Source organism: Grus americana, chromosome 4 (assembly GCF_028858705.1).
Source record: "Grus americana isolate bGruAme1 chromosome 4, bGruAme1.mat, whole genome shotgun sequence".
Lineage (NCBI taxonomy): Eukaryota > Metazoa > Chordata > Aves > Gruiformes > Gruidae > Grus > Grus americana.
This window is the reverse complement of record NC_072855.1, coordinates 10,370,001-10,388,362: the sequence shown is the minus strand read 5'-3', so window position 1 is coordinate 10,388,362 and position 18,362 is coordinate 10,370,001. Positions and strand designations below refer to the sequence as shown.

The 18,362-nt window shown below is 37.6% G+C and overlaps 1 protein-coding gene across 18 annotated transcripts in view; it reads right to left on the bottom strand.

Moving 5' to 3' along the window:
• Positions 1 to 113: 113 nt before the first annotated feature.
• Positions 114 to 18,362, bottom strand: part of ADD1 (adducin 1) — a 67,350-nt gene continuing 49,101 nt past the window's right edge. For 4 of the 18 annotated variants that reach the window (XM_054825560.1, XM_054825562.1, XM_054825558.1 and 1 more), the window contains exons 11-15: positions 17,523 to 17,624; positions 15,592 to 15,681; positions 8,663 to 8,819; positions 6,561 to 6,656; positions 114 to 2,608 (exon numbers count right to left, since the gene is read on the bottom strand). In XM_054825560.1, the coding sequence (XP_054681535.1) occupies positions 2,256 to 2,608; positions 6,561 to 6,656; positions 8,663 to 8,819; positions 15,592 to 15,681; positions 17,523 to 17,624 (798 nt within the window). In that variant the 3' untranslated portion in view covers positions 114 to 2,255. Of the gene's footprint in view, positions 2,609 to 5,768; positions 5,804 to 6,560; positions 6,657 to 7,436; positions 7,605 to 8,662; positions 8,820 to 14,651; positions 14,745 to 15,472; positions 15,491 to 15,591; positions 15,682 to 17,522; positions 17,625 to 18,362 lie in introns of those variants that run through there. The other 14 variants (XM_054825559.1, XM_054825556.1, XM_054825557.1 and 11 more) reach the window with 10 other exon arrangements.

The following is an 18,362-nucleotide window of genomic DNA, read 5'->3' as shown; positions in this document are numbered from 1 at the left end:
TTAATCAACACATTAATCATTAAAAGAAAGTACAGCTAATTAAATTATTAAATTGAACAGGCTCCAGCTCTAGAAAAAAAAAAACCCTATAACTTTTGAAAGCAGAGCAGGAATTTTTTTTTTTTAAGAGTTTTATTTGTGAGTAGAACTTAACAATACAAGAAAGAAAAAAAATACAGGACTTTATTCTGCCCTGAAGTGTGTAACCATACCATACATGACTACATTTTGTATTGTAATACAAAGAATTAAAAGAACAAACTACAAAATTAGAAATTAAGAGTCATTGCATATGTGGTCAAGAGAAATGGAGAGACTCCATTAAAGAACTGAAACACAGAGCAATCAGTCATTTAATTATGACCCTGCAATAGAACACAATTTAGCAAAATAAGTACTGTATGCTTCCTAGTGTACAGAGGACGTAGAAGGTTAAAGTACAAGCTGAAAGCTGTTGGTGCCATGCAGTCCTGACTACCCAGCGCTGCTCAGGGGCCTTTCCTGCACCACCAAGCACTGCTGCTGCCCATAGCCCCCCTGCCCCTCCTCAGTGGGTGACCTCAGCAGTGTCTCACCCTCCATCACCACCCACACACCTCCCTTCTCACATGAAGGCCAACGGCTCCACTCTTCCTTTCGCTGCCTCTCACACCTCCCAGCCTCGGGCAGGCCTGGCTCAGCCAAAGCTGCCTCCAGCTGCCCAACCCGCCTCTCTCTCCCTTGCTGCTTTCTGCTGCATGAATTGTAAGGCATTAGTTTTCTGCTGTTTTACCAGTTGCGATGTTTAACATCGTCCTAAAAGGTTACATCCATACTCTGCTTTGTTACAGACACTAAACTGTGAGTCAACATGTTTTTCTGCCAACACAGGGTGCCAATGTTTTTTTTTCTGCTGCTAACACCCAAAGCGTTACCACTAAAGCCAGAAATGGTTACCAACCTTCCCCGCTTCTGCCTGGGGGAACTGTGCCGGTTTCTGGAGAATTCTTGCAAGCTTTACCTATCTGATCTTAAACTACTTTTACGATTAGTGATAGCCAGAAGCATGGCAAAAACTGGAAGGTAGTGAATTCAGTGGTGAAAGTGATTTTTCTTTACCATGCTACATAGTAAACAAACATTTAGCGCAAACTGTGAAAAAGGTTACTTGGGATTGCTGTGCTGTACTGTACTGCTGGCAACAACAACAACAAATAAGAAATGCCAGTTTTTGTAAGTGAAAATAATTAATGTAAAAAAAGGTTAAATATTCAGTGTAATGCATTTACATTTTTATCATGGGAAGGAACAAACAGAAAAGGCCACCAATGGGGTTTATCATTTATATGCAACAGATTTGCATGTACACCCGAGGGATTTTTAGGAGGGTGAAAAAACCCCGTGCTAAGGCCTGAAGTACAACTGCCCATGCTTCACCCCACCAGCTGCCAAACCTCTGAAATACTCTGAATACAGTCACTTTTCAACCTTTTCTAACAGCCAATTACCCTCTGACTGATTCTTGCAGAGGCAAGATCGAAAGACAGATTTTTTTTCCCTTAAACTGTATTCACCAGAAAAGGAGATTTGGGGTCTTTCAACGCACAATGTGAGCAGACCACACCACAGTTATCCCAGTCCTAGACAGGAAAGATGATTTCAAGTGCCAATTATAAAATAAAGCAAAGTGAGAACCACCTTCGTTTTGTCACACTAGTCAGAGAGGAGAAAGAGAGGAAGGAAGGGATAAGCCTCAAAGCTTGACTGAAACATGACCTGTAATCACAAGCTTGCCAAAGTCGACATGTCAGTTCAGGAATGCATCCCCCTCAAAAACACCACTGCAAAAGCATCCTCTCAAAGTCACTACTTAAGAAGAAATTTACTCATGACTTGGAACAGAATATTGGAAAAGAATGCTTTTTGTGGTAAGCAATGTGTGGTTTAATTGTGAATTTATTTTTTATTCTTTTGTAAAGCAGTGCAGGCTTTAAATGAAAAGCAGTGCTTCAATGCCTTCCATGTGACAGTCATTTACATTTGATTACAAATTAGGGATCAGATCTGTGGTAGCTGCTGAAAACACAGGATTAGCACCTTTTTGGACATTAGTTTCTGGTTATAACCTTAAACAATCAAGCCATAACTTGAGGGGCTGGTTGGATTACTTGTTGCATTCATTTACATAAGACGACAAAACACTCAGTACGATCTGGTACATTCTAGTGGTTAATGGATTTTAAAATACGACAGTGTTTCTGCAGTGTGTTTGGCCTTTAGGAGTCACTCTTCTTTTTGCTCTTCTTCAGGAAGGAAGGAGTGCGAAACTTCTTTTTCTTTTTTGATGGGGACTTCCCTGGAGATTCATCGCTGCCTGCATCAGCTGCTGTCCCCTCCTCAGCTGTTGGTGTTACTGGCTCTTCAGTGGGGTGAGACTGGGGTTCCTTGTTTTCCACTGCAGGCGATTCCATTTGGCTTTTGGGCACATCTTCATCGCATCTCCCTTCCTCCTTTCCTACAGGAGGGAAGCCGAGTGCTTCTGAAGGCTCATCAGGGGTGAGATCTGGGAGGGTTTGCTTGAAAGTTGCAGCATCACTGTCATCTTTGTAAGTCTGGTCCTGCTGTGTCTCTAGTGGACGGACAGACAGTGACACAGTTAGTTTACGTAAGTGTCCCTAGAACAGAGAAAGCCAAGCAAGTTGATGGCGAGAGCTCTCTATAAAATAACTATTAGCTTTACTTTGCGTAAAAGCCTTTGTAATAGGTCCATTCTCATCTAGCTTTGGGCACAGACATAGAAATAAGATATTCAAAAGTTTTGTCTGTTTCTAAGCCTCTTAGCACAGAATAGATAAAGCTGAATCCCATCATGAGGGTGCAATCCAGCAGGAAAGTAACTGTTCAGACTTCTCTCAGGTTTTATTTACCCCCTTTGCAAGTGCCACGAGGTTTCAATACAATAAGGAGGAATTAAACCTACAGTCTTCCCTGGCATTGAAGAGGGCATCATGAAATTCCGTATCTTGATTCTTTTTTCTTTTGGTGGGATAACACTAATTGCTGGTTCGCAGTGATCCCATACATGCAAAGCCATTAATTCCTAAACTGTTGGCTTGCCAATTTTTAATCGCAATGCTTGGATTTTCCTATTATTCTTCCATGAGATCTAACAGATGTTGCTTCAAAATATGAATTCCTATCACAAAGGCTTCACTTCTTTTGCAAGACAGCAGTATATTTTATGGGTTTCTGTAAGTAAAACCCACGTAATTTATTGAATTAAATGAGCTCAGCAGGTTATGCAATACAGTTGGTTTTTTTTTTTAAATGTAAGTGATAACTAACTGCAAAACTCACCCCGTATAAAGGAACATCAAAAATCTAGTGATAACTTAGTACCCAAAGGTGAACGTTACCACTGCTCCCCCAGTTGCACCCCTTCCCTCCCTCACGCCGTGCTTTAGAGATGTTCTGTTTAAAGCTCTTCTTTGTGCATATATACTGAACAAGGAGCACATTTAAAGCTCCCTGCAATGTTCATCACTGCACCGCAGACAAGAAGTAGCTTGTTAGCTGTGTCAAATATATCCCCACTGATGTTACATAAGGAGGAATTCAGAACAAAATCCAGGCCACGCTCATTGTAAGGCACAAAAGACAGGCAACTCTCTTTTCCCCTTTTAAAATCCTGTTCATTTTAACTTGAAAAGACTGAAGGCTTTCACAAGAATTTACAGAAAATACTTGCTACTTTCCCATTTTTCCTATAGGTGTGTGACAATGAGTGTTCTTTTTCTTTCTGCCAGATGGCATTAATAATCCTCTAATATCTTTGAGGCCTGTGTTCTGTGAATACCTGCTACAAAACCCAACACGTTTTGCCTACAGCGCCAAGAACTTCCAACAGGTTAAATAAACAAAGCACACTAGTGTTCAGTGCCAAACACTCAGAATGCACAAGTTAGCAGTTTAAAAGTTACAATGCAGGCAGGGTTTAAAACAGGGTAGAAAAGAGAAAGTGATTGCGTACATTACAAGCTGCCTCCTGAAGCTCTTGTTTAACCTGTGCATGTAGGTGACACAAAATTTGCAAGAAGCACCACCTACAACCCTTCACGACCACTACACTCTTTCTAGATTTCATTTTTCTTTTCAGGAATTAACTGAAAGCATTAGCTGGCCCAATCTCTAGAACAGGCACCATATTAGATTGTCAGTCAGTTTTATTTTATCTTTTAAAAAGAAAGTTTTAAACAAGGGATTAGAAATTCTTAAAATTGAAGAGGAGGAAGCTATGGGCATTCAAACAGCATTTGCCAGTTGGCCTAAGCACTGGATAAATATAAACAGGTTTATAACTCATTAATCCAGGACTGCTATGCTTCCCAGTTTGTCAAATTACCATCATTACTAAACAGATTAACATGAAGCTGGAATAAACCAAACATCTGTTTATCTAGCTGGCTAAGGGCAATATTTTACCAGAATTAGGGAGATTTACAAATTCCACATTCGATAAAGAAAGCATACAGCATGTGAAAGCTTTGCTATTCTCCTTGATGGAGTTCAGTAACATAACCAGGAAGGTTTAAAAATATAATCTTGCTGCAAAACCTATTTGCAGTTTAATAACTCAGCAGTACTTTGAAATTTCTTAAGTTTTTTCAAATAATCATGCCTACATCCATGCTCTCCCCTTGTATATACTGCAGCATAAGAGTTTGAAAAGTAACATAAATACTGCTGTGTGCTTACAATTCACATTATGAAAATAACAGTTTATGGGTTTTTTCAACACAAACGTGGACAAACATACAAACTAGGCTATAACTGAGTTATCACAAAACACTTCTCTGACTTCAGCTACACTTAAATAGAAACAATATGAGGGAAAAAAGTTGAGAAGCGGCATATACAGAGAACATCATCATTCAATAGAACTTCTGCCAGCCAAAGTCGTCATGGCATGAACTTCAGTTACTCTCTAAAATTAGCTTCGTATGTTTGTCCTAGAAAACTTACAGAGCTAAAAGAGTTTGTAGAACACAATTCTCAGTTTAAAAGAATTTTCAGGTTTTAGAACTTTATCAGTAACATCAGAAGTGTCTATGATGCATTTGGCTCTCATCTCTCCAACAAACACACTGACTTTGGGATATAACAGGACACAGAAATGGAGGGGGCCAAACACCCTCATTACTTTAAAGTATAATCTGCTGTAGCCCTGCAGATCTAGCTGAAACAGCTGTGGAAGTTGCTGCCGCCAAGTACTTGCTGTTATTCCTTGGCTGGAATTTGAACGTCCCTACATAACATCAGAGTAGTTCCATATCCGCTTCTGTGCCGAAGTCTGCTGGGGAAGTTAAATCAATGTCAGTGGTAACATTTGTGCCCTGGAATAGATGAAGAACTTTCTTCCAGTTCGTTACCAGGTTCAAGTTGCAGAGGCAGCAGCAAACTGTTGGGGCAGAAACTCCCAGACCTGTTTCAGCTCTATCTGAAAGCCAACTTCAGACTATTCCTTTTTAAACTGAGGGATCAGACACACAGATATGGAAACACATGATGTCACTTTCACAGTCTCTTTAAAAGGGGGAGTGCATTTTAACATAAGATCCATAACTACCTAGAATTTCATGAAATCAAGAACTAAAGAAATCGGCGTCTCAACTGAAAAAGCTTGCTTTTTTTAGAAAAAAAAGCGCAAAACCAGCAAAAAAACCTTAGTAAACAAAGATGCAAGAGTGAAGCAAAGCACATAAGCAGGTCAGAGTATGGAATGATACTTACTATGGTAACAGGTACTCTTTAGCATATCCATCTCCTGTTTGTAACGCAGCCACAAGAAGAAAAAAGCACAAGTAGAGAATCTATGCATTCATCACAGCCATTGTGTTAAGTCAGAAGAATGGTTGCAACCATTCTTATAGAAAACAGAATGAGATGAAGTAGTGAATGGAAGACTAACAGACAAGTGATATATCCAATGTACAAGGTAAAGGAAACAGGACAAAAATTAGATTACACCTGTTCAAGATTGTTATTTTATCCTTTTTTTGAGGAAATTGTAGACTTTACCAGCCTTGCCCTCATTTTAGTTAATGCTACTGCATAAGGTGAGCAAATAATGATATTTAGATTCAAATTGCGTCGGAAAAAAAATATTTACTGAGGTGTAATCCAAGTACAATAATGTTTAAGAAATGTGCAATCAGTGAAGGAGATTTACCAAAGCATCGAAATTTGTGTCTGATTCACCGTCAGACACCATTTCATTTCATAAGAGCAATTCTTTTTAGCAGAAAATGTACAAAAGTGTAAATCAGTGGAGAAACACCAAGAGATGACAAGGCAATTCGGAAGAGATGAAAATTTGTCTTTATATTAATGCACACTTCTTTATTATTGTAAACATAACTCCTATTACACTCATAGTTCAGTGTAGTATACTTTAGGTAGTATAAAAACAAAATACAAGAAATAATTTACCTTTATTAGATACTAGTTCATATATTTTCATGCGTCAGTCACTAATGATGCAGTTACTGGTTTCCCCTGGCCCCCAAATCAGAAGAACATACCTTCCTCTATTTTAATCGGCGTACTGGGAGGAGTGCGAGCTGAAGTGTGATCAGGGGGACTTCTCTCTTTCTGTTGCCTGCCGTCTTCTGAAGGTTCTGCAGATGCAAAGAGAAATTAAAAAGGCAGACAAAACCTTTCAGCATGTGAGAAAACAAAAGTGTCCTTTTGCTCCATGCACACAAGATACAAACACATTTTTTTCTGAATCAAAATTATGCCAGGATATTAAATAATAGCAAAACAAGCAAAAGAAAATTAAGTGATAGCTTGATATTAACAAAACTGTTTGATTCACAGTTGTGCTCTGTGGTCATTTGGTTTGGTTTTGTTTTTTCTTTTTTCTTCCATAAGGGGGCATGAATAATGTAATTGTTTATGAATTGGTTCATCATGCTGTTCTGAAGAAAACTTGTGAGGAAAAACCACAAGGAAGATATAAACAAATGGGAGGGAGGGTGGGAAAGGGAAATGCTATCAGACCTACACAAGATAACACTCTTTTGCTTGTTTTGTATTGCTGAAACTCAAAGTAAACAAAATTACATCCCAAAAGAAAAGACGACTGCACAGATAATCAGAGAAACATGCAGTAATTAAATGATTCAAAACAGATTTCAGTAGTTGGTGTATTTGTTATTAGTAAGCAGGGTCCCCCTTGCTTCGAGGCTTAAACAGCCCTAGATCCAAAGGAAAACATGAATAAAGTACACCGTGTATCAGGAACAACATTAAAACATTGTTCCGTACAGTTCCCCTGGACAATTAAAAGTGAAATCAGTCCCACAGATGAGAGTGAACTGACAGAATCTCCAACCAGTGTAGCTAAAGAGGCCATTCCTTCGATTGCAAGCCCAACTGTACCTCATTAGCAATACCTGAGGCCTCAGCCAAAAGGTCAGGATTGGACCTTAATGCTTTGATCACTGCAGTATGGAATTCCTTATGGGAGGACTTCTGCCCATCTGGCTCTTCTTGGTTAAGATGTGTGATGACTTGCTGCGTGGTCTGACAAGAAACCCATGCAGCAGCAAACTGAGTGTTATCTAAAGATTTAGACAGTGATGATACGTCACAATCCTGTAAAGTCTTTGTATCTGTTCCTTGAAAGGTTTTTGATCTGCCTTTCAAATCCAGAGATTTATCATCTGACATATTTTGCTCACTGATGGTCTGATTTCTAAGCAAAGTGCTCTGTTCCCCAGCTGGTGTCTGTCTCAGTAACACAGTCTCTCTATATTTTATCTAAGGAGGATGTAGCAATGTTACTGAGAGAAAAAATTTATGTGGTTATACAGGCCAAGTAACAGCAGAGTATCCCACCCCACACAGTCCAATACTTGATTAACATGTACAATCTACAATGGCTCCTACATTGTCTTATAAAAAGCAGAAGTAGGGAGCACACACTGCAAACAAATGACACTTCTGGTTCCTGCATCATTCAAATTCAAAATAGATGAGCGTAAGTATCATCCCTTAAACTTATACCAAAGTAAAGCAGGATAACCCACTTCAGATGCAGCAATGATATCTTTTTACAGCACAGTGCTTGCATCGTTCTGTGATAATTTAGAAAATCTGGTCTGGGGGAAGTCCCCAAGATGTGCCATTTCCAAGTAGCAATTAAATGTTCTTCTGTGTCTTCCCCATTCAACAGGTTTCTCAAATCCACAATTTTCAGTGAGTTAGAAAACTGCAGTTTTGCTGCTAAAAAGCAACACCATGCTCCCACCCCAGACCATCTGTAGCGCTAAGGGAGACAAAGTGGAACAATCTGCAATCCTTTGCAACACCTAAAAAGTTTTTGGCTGAAGTTTCAAGCTTTCAACTTCCTAACAGCAGCACTAACTGGCCATAATGAACACCTCAGTTTGTCTACTACGATAATTTTAAAAATAAGATCTATGCATTTTATAGAATACTCCATGAACACGTAAATTGCACATTCTATCTCAAATATGCTTTTTTAATTTCCAGTTCACACTGGAAAAACTGAAACACACAAAAGCTGAACAATTTATCCAGGGCCTTTGCAGGTAACCCACCTTCCAATTAGTAATAAACTTGCTGTTGTTATAGTCAAAAAACCACACAAACCAACCTTCTGGTCCCTTCTGCTTTCTTTCTACTTCTTTGCGATATTCTTCCAGTTCTCGATCAGTGAGTTTATTGAAGGGATTTGGTCCTGTTGTGCTCACTATGACTTTTGGTTGATATTCTTTCTCAATTATTGCCTTGGATGCAGTCACCAGTTCTCCCTGACAAGAGAAAAGTAGGATACATCTGCAATCACGCAGTAACTTGCAGAACCCCCAACCCCCGAGAAGCACAGAGGCTACAAAGCAACCAAAACCAAACCAAAAAGATAATCTGAAAAATGCTACATTTATTTTCTTTTAAATAATAAAAAATCTATTACAGGATTTTTTAAAAAAATATTTCATCTACAGCAGGTTTATATTAAGGAGAAAACAGGTCTCATTACTCTTACAGACACATCAGTGTTTCCACCAGGGAATATCCACCATTAAGCAGTAAATCAAACAGCAGCCAAACAGTCCAGCTAAACTATGTTTGAGGTCACTGAAGTATCACGTTTCTCTTTCTCCCCACTGAAGAAACAGGATACAAGGCCCAACCACATGGTAATCTGGGCACAGAACACCTGTAGAAGTTAACAGGACTCAGCTCACAGGTATTTTTGTGGTTTGTTTTGCTTTTTTTGTTTGTTTTGGGTGTTTGGGGGGCTTTTTTTTAATAAAGGAAAAGCCATTTCTAGTAGCCACTACATAACATCTATATAACAGATGTTATAGTAAAAAGCCATCTTGTATGTATGTGTTCTATATACACCAGATTAACAGTTTATTACAAGCAATTTTTAAGTAATTAAGGTCAACTGTAATCTTATACAAGTTAGCATATTTACATCTATGAAATTTGTCATACAAGCCAGATAAAGAGTTACACAAATAAAAATAAAACATTAGCAATTCTAAGTACAATAAGTTCCAATGGGCAAAAGCAGCTGCATCAGAGATTCTCTAATGGTAAGGCTTTTAGTTTTGTTCTCTAATCACATAGTAAAGGCTAAAGCCATTGGCTTTTCACTGTCTTGAGTGCGGAAGATGCTTGCCTGGATAGCTGCTGTGTCTTTCAGGTGACTTGTTTAAGCATTTGGTTTTTTCGTTGGACACACAGAACTCTACTGATGCTAGTCTGGAAATGACTGATATGTGGTCTGTGCCTCATGTCGTGATACTTGAGTTATTTTCGTTGTTGAAAAGAGGTATTTGAATTCCATTACCAAGTAAGTATGGGTTATTCATTGGCCCAAGTCATCTTCATATGCAAGTGTTATTTGTACCAATATTTAAAAGAAAGCATTAGAAAGCATAGTTCAAAAATAAATAGCACCAACATTCCATTCCATATCCATACTTGGTGGGCAAGCATGAGATCGTCACCATAAAACCAAAGATGAAATTAGAACACTGTTTTGCATGCTGAGAGCTGCTTTTGACAAGTTGTCAGCAACAAAAAGGTGACAGACAAGAATGTCCAGATGGAATGAGGACAAGAGCAGTCAGATATCTCTGAAAACCTCATGAGAGATCTCCAGAAATCTGGTCTAGAGCAATCCAGGGAGGGAAGAATAGCCGGTTGTTAGAATCTATGCTGCTCTTCAGAAGCAAACACTAGCCAGAAGTACTGAAGAACAAACAGTGTAACAAGTCTCCACTGTAAGATCCTGAAAGGAAACGCAGGAGAGAAACATCCCTAAAACATTACAGATCATCTCCGTTTCTCCATAAAATAAAATCTCAGATGCAGTAGAATGTCAAAAGCCTTTTCTCCACTATTTCCATGAAGCACCATCTGTCTTAATACCAGAAACCCTCCAATCTGATAGCCATGGCTTTTCTTACAGGATGATGCATGAAGAAGTCACAAAAACATCAACCTTTGTACAAGTCCTAATTGTTCTGCATAAAATGTAAAACACGCCCAAAACTACAGGTCACAGCTTTTAACAATGGCAGAAAATTGGTGCCCATAGCAATTTTATATTTCCCCCTCTGTCTCTGCCCACCCTTCAAACTAAATATGTAGTTTTAACTGAAACTCAGCAGTAAGTAGCAGGGGTTGTAGAGTACTGATCTCAGGCAGAGTTTCTAGAGTTTTCTAGGATTATAAAAGTCAACAGAGGAACAAGACATACAGTGCACACTGGTGTCCCTGGAATGTTTAAGAATCTTTTAATCTTGTCTGCAAGTTAAATCCAAAGTGACGGGGTAGAACAACTTTCACATGAAATGAAATTTTACTGAATGCCTATTGATTTAATAATGACAAACAGCAAGACACACAGTTTGCAGCAAGATGACTAGTGCACTGGCATTATGTGTTCTCTTCTGTAAGAGAATACCTGGGAATAAAAGCAGTGCATCAAGCTTATTACATTTGCTAAATTAAAAACAACCAACCAACAAACCAAAACCAAACACACACAAAACCCACACCCACAATCAATGCAAACAGTATCTGTACTAGCAGAGTATATTTGATGCAAGAGAAGTAATTTTGAAAGAGATCAGAGGCAACCACAGTCAGTGGATTATGTATTACAAAGAAAAAGCACTTGTGTTTTTGGACGGTAAAAGCAGAAGAATTACACAAGAGACCAGAAAGGCAAACTTTTGATCTGCTAAAAGCTGTTTCCAGATTAACACATCCAGTTTTGCTCAGTATCAACAATATGGAAGCAGTTCAAAGGCCACTAATGAGAACTGTAAGGGTAGAGGGACTGGTTCTGTGGGGAAAATAAATTGTAGTAGTATGTTACTTCCAAGTTCTGCAACGTGATTACTTTAAAACATGTACAATCAAGGGAGTAGAGATGCATTACTTCACAGAATAGGCCACAGAGCAGCCTTCCAAGAATTCAAATAAAAACATACAACACAAAATGAGGAGAGTAACACAGGACAGAAGGAAAACTAGTCTAAAGGACTAAAAAGACAGTACAGGATGTATTTTAGATTGCAAAGTCCTGTCTATTTTAGTGTCTCATTTAACAGAGCTATCAATCTGTCCATGCCGTTCGGAAATTCCTATGAACATTCAGAAAAACTGAACAAGAAAATTGGTCTGGAGTTGCTTCCAGTATTAGAGAGCCTGTTGAGAGGGAGTAAATTCCCATATAAAAGACTGGCACTCTGTTTCAACGCAGGATGACATGCAAAAAACCTAATATTCTAGTGATTTCATCTGGATTATGCTGTCACTAGTATTATTTGGATGATGATTCTAGTACTAGTTTGATGACTATTTGAAGCTTGGCTGCCTGTGTAAGCACCTGAATATCAACAGCATTTTCTCCACTGTAAGAGATAACAGATATATTCTGTTCATGAACGTAATCTATCTTCATTCCTGAGAATTCTGTAGGGACATAGTCTCCCACAAAGATCCAACAAAAGGAAAGTAATTTATAGCTAATGATATACAATATACCTTCATACTAAACTTGCACCTCACATATCCTACAAGGAAATTTTAGATTATCAAGTCACTTTTCTCTGAAAGCAAGATTAGGTGGAGAAATTGCAGAATTCAAAACTGCTATGAGGTGACCATCATTTAACAGGCAAGCACTTCATCTTCTCAGGGATACATATGAGCAAAACTGGCATCTTACACATGCCAATTTTTCTCTTGATCAGACAGTAGGTTCATAATAATTGTCTAAATTTAAAAATTGCTCTTAGCACAATATAGCATTAGTGCAGTGCCTTTATCCAAAACCCCCAAGATTCTTAAAGTACTGTTCATGCAGAAGTTGCCATTAAAACACAGTGCCACCTTTGGGGCAGAACTGAGAGGCTCTTCACAAAGAAGAAAGCCACAGAATTTCCATTCTAAAGGAAGAGACAGGAAATGGGTGGTTCCCCTTGTACTTAAAATTCTTGGAAATTCTTGTGAATTTATTTTTTAAAAATCAGATTGCAGAATGGTCATTGGTAAGAATAACCAACATTCCCTCTCATTCAGCCGAGACTGCAGCAGAAGCTTAGTTAACCAAGTCTATAACCAAATAAAACTACATGATGCACAAGGAGCTTGTATTGCAACATGGCCAGGACTTCTCAGAACATGGACAAAGCAAGTGACAAGGCAAAATGGAGTATTTACTACTGCAGCCATAGAAGACTCAAAGCATTACATGCATACGGTACATAAACAGGATTTTTTTTCAGCCAAAACAGTGTGTATTAGTATTTGACAGAAATCTTGGTGTTAACTGAAAACATAATACATTGTAAGCGTTACTGCGATCAGATGGAACTTTTTACTTTAACCGTAACTGAGTATCAAAGAACTCATCAACTGAGAACTTGTAATTTTCTAGTACCTAAAAGTCCTTGATGTACAGGTCTTCTCAGTTTCATGTGAGGTTTATGTAGGCATAAGATTGCTTATACTTCCTTTGTTCCACAATACATAACTGATTTTTGGTATTATATTTCTAGAAAATATCTCCAGTAGGTTTTTTTGTTGTTCATTGGGGGTTTTGAGGGGTTTTTTTTCCCTTGTTTTTTGTTTGTTTGGGTTGGTTTGTTTCTTTTTTCCCCAACAAGAAATTATTAAGCATTTGGGTAACAATCCGTATTAAGATAATAAAGACTATGAAATAGGCCACTCCTACTGTAATTAACATTGTGATCTAATTTTACCCAGTATTTCAGAAGGAAAGCACTTTCATGACACCACAAAAAGGAAACACATCATTTGGACATCTAAACCTTAACATTATACTAGGCAAAATCATATAACCAATAGACCTTCTGTTGGCTCCTTGCCATCTACAAAAATCCATGTAAAATATCTTTCTATAAAACTAGCCAAATAATGTCATTATTCAAAAATAATATTGCAAGATATCTTGCACATCACTGATGAAAGAAACCACTTGTCTTGTGATAACCAATGGATGACTATTATAAAAATAATTTTTCACTTTGGGTATTACTAAGCAGAAAATAAAAGGCATGCACTGCCTGGAAGAATTTGGCTTTATTTTTCATCTTAAATCTGGAAATAGTCTTTTATTATTTTTCCTTTCAGAATATGAATAAAACAAACTAATCTGAAAAACATCATTCTCAGTATCATACAACTTTCTATAACACAAACTGGCTCGTTACACTAGAAAGTGTTATAAAGTCGTGAGATTTGCAACAATGACGTAACTCAAAGTATTCTGGTTTTTGATGGGAAAGCTATTCTGATAACAAGGTGCTAGGCATGGCCTAAACAAAAATTTAAGAATTTTTTTAAAATAAAATACTGGAGCAGAAGAGACACTGATGCCTATTTGCACACTGTGCTTCCATGTTAGATCACCTCTAAAACTCCTTTAAAACCTAAGGACAGATTGTTTCCAATGTGCAAACTCTTCCTGTTTACTCAACCTCAAAGGACTGCCCACTCCAACCATACACACGTCTCTTCAATTTATTCTGTATTTAAAGTATATTATGTAAGCACAAGCATGATTACATGTGTGAAAGCCAATAAATTTTGGAAGCATAGGGCATTACTCAGCAACACTTGTAGATAACAGCAGGAAATTTTAAGGAAACAAGGTGTCTAGCAACGTAGGATCAAAAGTTGACAGTGTTGGTCAGCATGACACACTCTGAACACGTGGATATCTTCGGAATTACACTGATGTACTCAGGATGAGTTTAAGTTAACTCAAAATGGATCTCAAATTAAGAGTAACTCAACGCTAATAGCATGTGCAAAGAAACCTACTATATGCAGCGCTTAATCAGCACCTTAACATCAAAAGTGTTTCCTCACCAGCTTCTACAGACAAAGAAAAAAGATCAAAATGCTTAAAAGATACTTTAACAGGGTAAAGTAACTGCGTATATAGTTTCATATACATAATTTGGAGATCCATCTTTTTTTTTTTTCTTTTCTAGCCAAATCATTAACTAACAGAGGGAAAAGGTCAGGGTAAGGAAGAGGTAAAATGAAGGGTGAACAACAGTATTTAGAGCAGTATGACAGGGCAGTACCTTTCTAACAGACAGAGATTTAGCGGGACTAAAGGCCTGCTCTGTGAGATCGAGCCCTTCAATAGATTCCGTACAGTCTGAGAGGGGAGCATCCTGCAACAGTAAATTCAGTAAACAGAGCAAACCGAGCCCAGGCTTTAAAACATCAACCAAAAGCATTATGATGCTTGCTAAAAACATGCAAAGAAACAGTAACTGGTAGATAAAATTGCAAATGACAATGGACTCACATGCACACAATATGACACCCAACATGAATAATGCTATGGTCATGATAAGACTTGCCAAATTTTCTAAAGGATATCAGAAAATACTTATCCGAGGCAGTTAAAGCACTCGGATATATAGAGCTTTAAAATCATTCAGCTATACAGTATAACTGTATAGCTCTAATTCTTACTTGACTTTGAGCTATGATTCACAAAGTCTTTTGTATATCCAGATACACTGCTTTTAAGTTTTACTGATGTATAATTGCTTTTGTTTCCAAACTGCTCTTCAAATAAAATATTATGAAGCACGATAAAACATATTTAACACACAACACTACTGCCCCATAGTGAGCCTGCTGTGCCCAGTATTAATATTTCAAGATACAAAGACTTGGAAAACAAACAAACAAAAAGTTGTCACAAAGCCCAACCAGTTTGGAACAAGAATCTAACCCATATAAATAAGCCTTCTGAATTTCATGCATTACATTCAGCAAAAAAACCAAGAAGCATCCTCCACAGACATGCTTGGGCTATATGGCTGAAGCCTCTTAAATTTCTGATCCTGAGCACTCTCGCAAAGACAATGGTGTTACCTCTAAGACTTACCTTACAAACAGTTACTCTCTGCCAATTAAAGAATAATTTTATAGTGATATATTAGGTGAAAGCAGAGGATATTGTAGATTAACTTTAAGCTAATAGTTTTAGGCATTTTGTACTCTCACCTGTACAAGACTCCTGTCCACAACCACCCCAGAAAGAACCTGTGATTGAGGGCCCGCGGTTTTAATATCTTGTAAATTTTGCTCTCGGATCTGTAAAGGAAAGCAGCAGAATACAGTCACATGAACAACAGAGAAAAGTTAACCACGTTTTCGTATTTGAAAAGGGGGTGGGGGTGAACCTGCCAACCGGCTGCAACAAGTGTCAATTGCTACGGCCCTGTCTATCAAATAATGTTGTGCTTATAACCACCACTTGAAGACATGTGCTCAGGTTCCTAGCTGTTTCCTCACATTTCTCAGAATTTAGTCTCTAAGTACCACAGCAGGTACTGTCCTTTGATTTTTAGTACTGGCTCATGATAAAACTCTACAGATCAGGTTACAGACAACTCCAGTTTGTGAACAGCAGGAGAGACAAGAATCACAGAGGTCATATTTACGTAAGTCTATTGTACCTGACCAGTCATTTACAGGTTTCTGCCAGTAGTCACTGATATGCACCATACCACCATCTTCCTACAGAACTTACTGTAAAACACTGCACAACATTCAATTTTTTGCATCCAGTCAGGACCATATTCTCAAAAGGGCATATAAATATTTTTCAAGGCATAAACTGACATTCCAGAGTACTCAAACACTTCCCTTTTGTTGCATCCTAAATACCTCCCAGTTCTTTCCATACAGAAGATGGGAACAGAAGCTGAATTTTTAAAGCGAGGTATTATCTATTTAAATTAGATATCCTACAGTGGTAAAGAATTCATAACAACTGACTCAAAATTTATTTCTAAAATATTCTGGTTCTTGTTCCAAGATAAATGAAGAAAAGCAGGCATCCAGAAAGACCGCTACTTTACAACTAAAAAGACATTAAATTTATATAAAAATACATGCATACAAGTATACAAACACAACCTATTATTAAGATTTGGTATTTCAGAAAATATGAAGATCCTGCATCGTCTGTATTTGTTTCTAGTTTACCACCCTTCCTGTCATCAGGAAAGTAAAAAGTCTGCAGTTTTACTTCTCTCCTCTTAGTCGCTTCAGTCAAGGTTTTAATAAAACTTTATTTGTGTTTCAAACACTGAGAAACTGCTTGGCAATTTCACCAGACTTCTCATTTCAAGTGATTATTATGTTACAGTGCCAAGCCAGGAAAAGCAAAAGCTCTGTCAACCTTACACAAATTATTTTAGAACAAGTCAGTACTCCTGCACAAAGACTATCCTGTGACATAATGCTAATTCCCATGTTCTATATGGCCATCAGAAGTATCAAAACAATCCAGAACAAATTAAGTATTAACAACACCAGTACATATTTTATACTTTAAAAGAAATAAAGTGGGAAAAAACCCCAATGCATTTAATGCTTTCCTGTTGGTAGACTGGTGACAAGAAGATCTGAAATTCAAAGACCGAAAAATTAACTGCTAGGTCACTTCAAAAAGATTAATATGCAGTTCGAAAGGCACAAAAAATTTCTGCAACAATCACAACATATTATAATATAATAAAATTTAATACGGAGAGAGATCCATAGACTTCTTTGTCTAGGCTACAATTTCAACTGGTGAAACCAAATCATGAAAAGAGGTCACTAGTATAGAACTATAATCTCAGGGAACAGAATTATTACCATAACTCAGTGGTGGCTCTTTCGGAGGTATCCAGCAATTGGTGTGACAAAATGTAAGACAATGGAAGTCTTCATATATTGGACAGTAATATCATCTTTTTTCCAAGATGAGTTCAGAACATTTAGGAATTGTTTCAGTATCTAGTTATAAAGGGGCAGGACAATAGCAGAGCTGTGTTACTGAACCCCAAAAAATTCACTATAGGAAAGTAAGTTTGTTCATTAAAAGTACGCAACTTAATTGTAGTGATGACCAAAAAAAAAGTTATTTTACTGCTATTACAAACCTTGTTCCTCATTTCTTGGACCTCCTTTGGATTGGTGTTCAATGGAACAAACAGGTTAGGGACAGCAGAGGTGGCAGTTCTATGTCCATCCTCTTTAGTCCACTGTAATATCAAGAACAGTTGAACAGTCAGAATTGCCATAATGGCTATGGACACTCAGAGCAGCAAATTCACGTAACAGTTGATCATGCATTATACATAACAGAGAACTGAACCAATGATTGCATTCTTCTATTCATTCCTAAGACTATTTAAGTTGCTTCCTTCTTCAGTAATATAAACTGTACCTTCAGATAAATTTTAAAATATCAGAATCATTCTCTTAAGTCAAGCTAGTAACAACAACAAAAACTAGAGAGCCAGTTAACTTGCAAATAACTTCCACCCCAAATGATGCAATTACTACAGCTATGTGCAATTCAGAGATTATGGAGATTGAAAGGTTTTTAAGTTGCTTTTCTGTGCACTTGACCACACTGACAACTGCAGTGTTCCGTGTTTCTAAAAACAGTCTACTTCTCACTTTATGAAGAGACATATTAATACCGGAGTAGGAAAACTCCAATATAATCACTTATTTTTAAGGATATTTTTTATCAGAAATTTCACGATGAGTTCATATTTGTTTAAAAAGGACACTATACCTTACCCAAACAGAAGTACAGCAAGATCTAAAACACGAGCTCTAAAACCCTGTTACTGCCATTTTCATTTTCTACACTGGGTGTTTTTACAAAATAGCACAAGAGAGACAGAGAGATCATTGATTCAATCCTCCGATACTCAACAAACATCAAAGCGAACTTAAAGCATAAGATGACAGAAGTATGAAAAGCAATG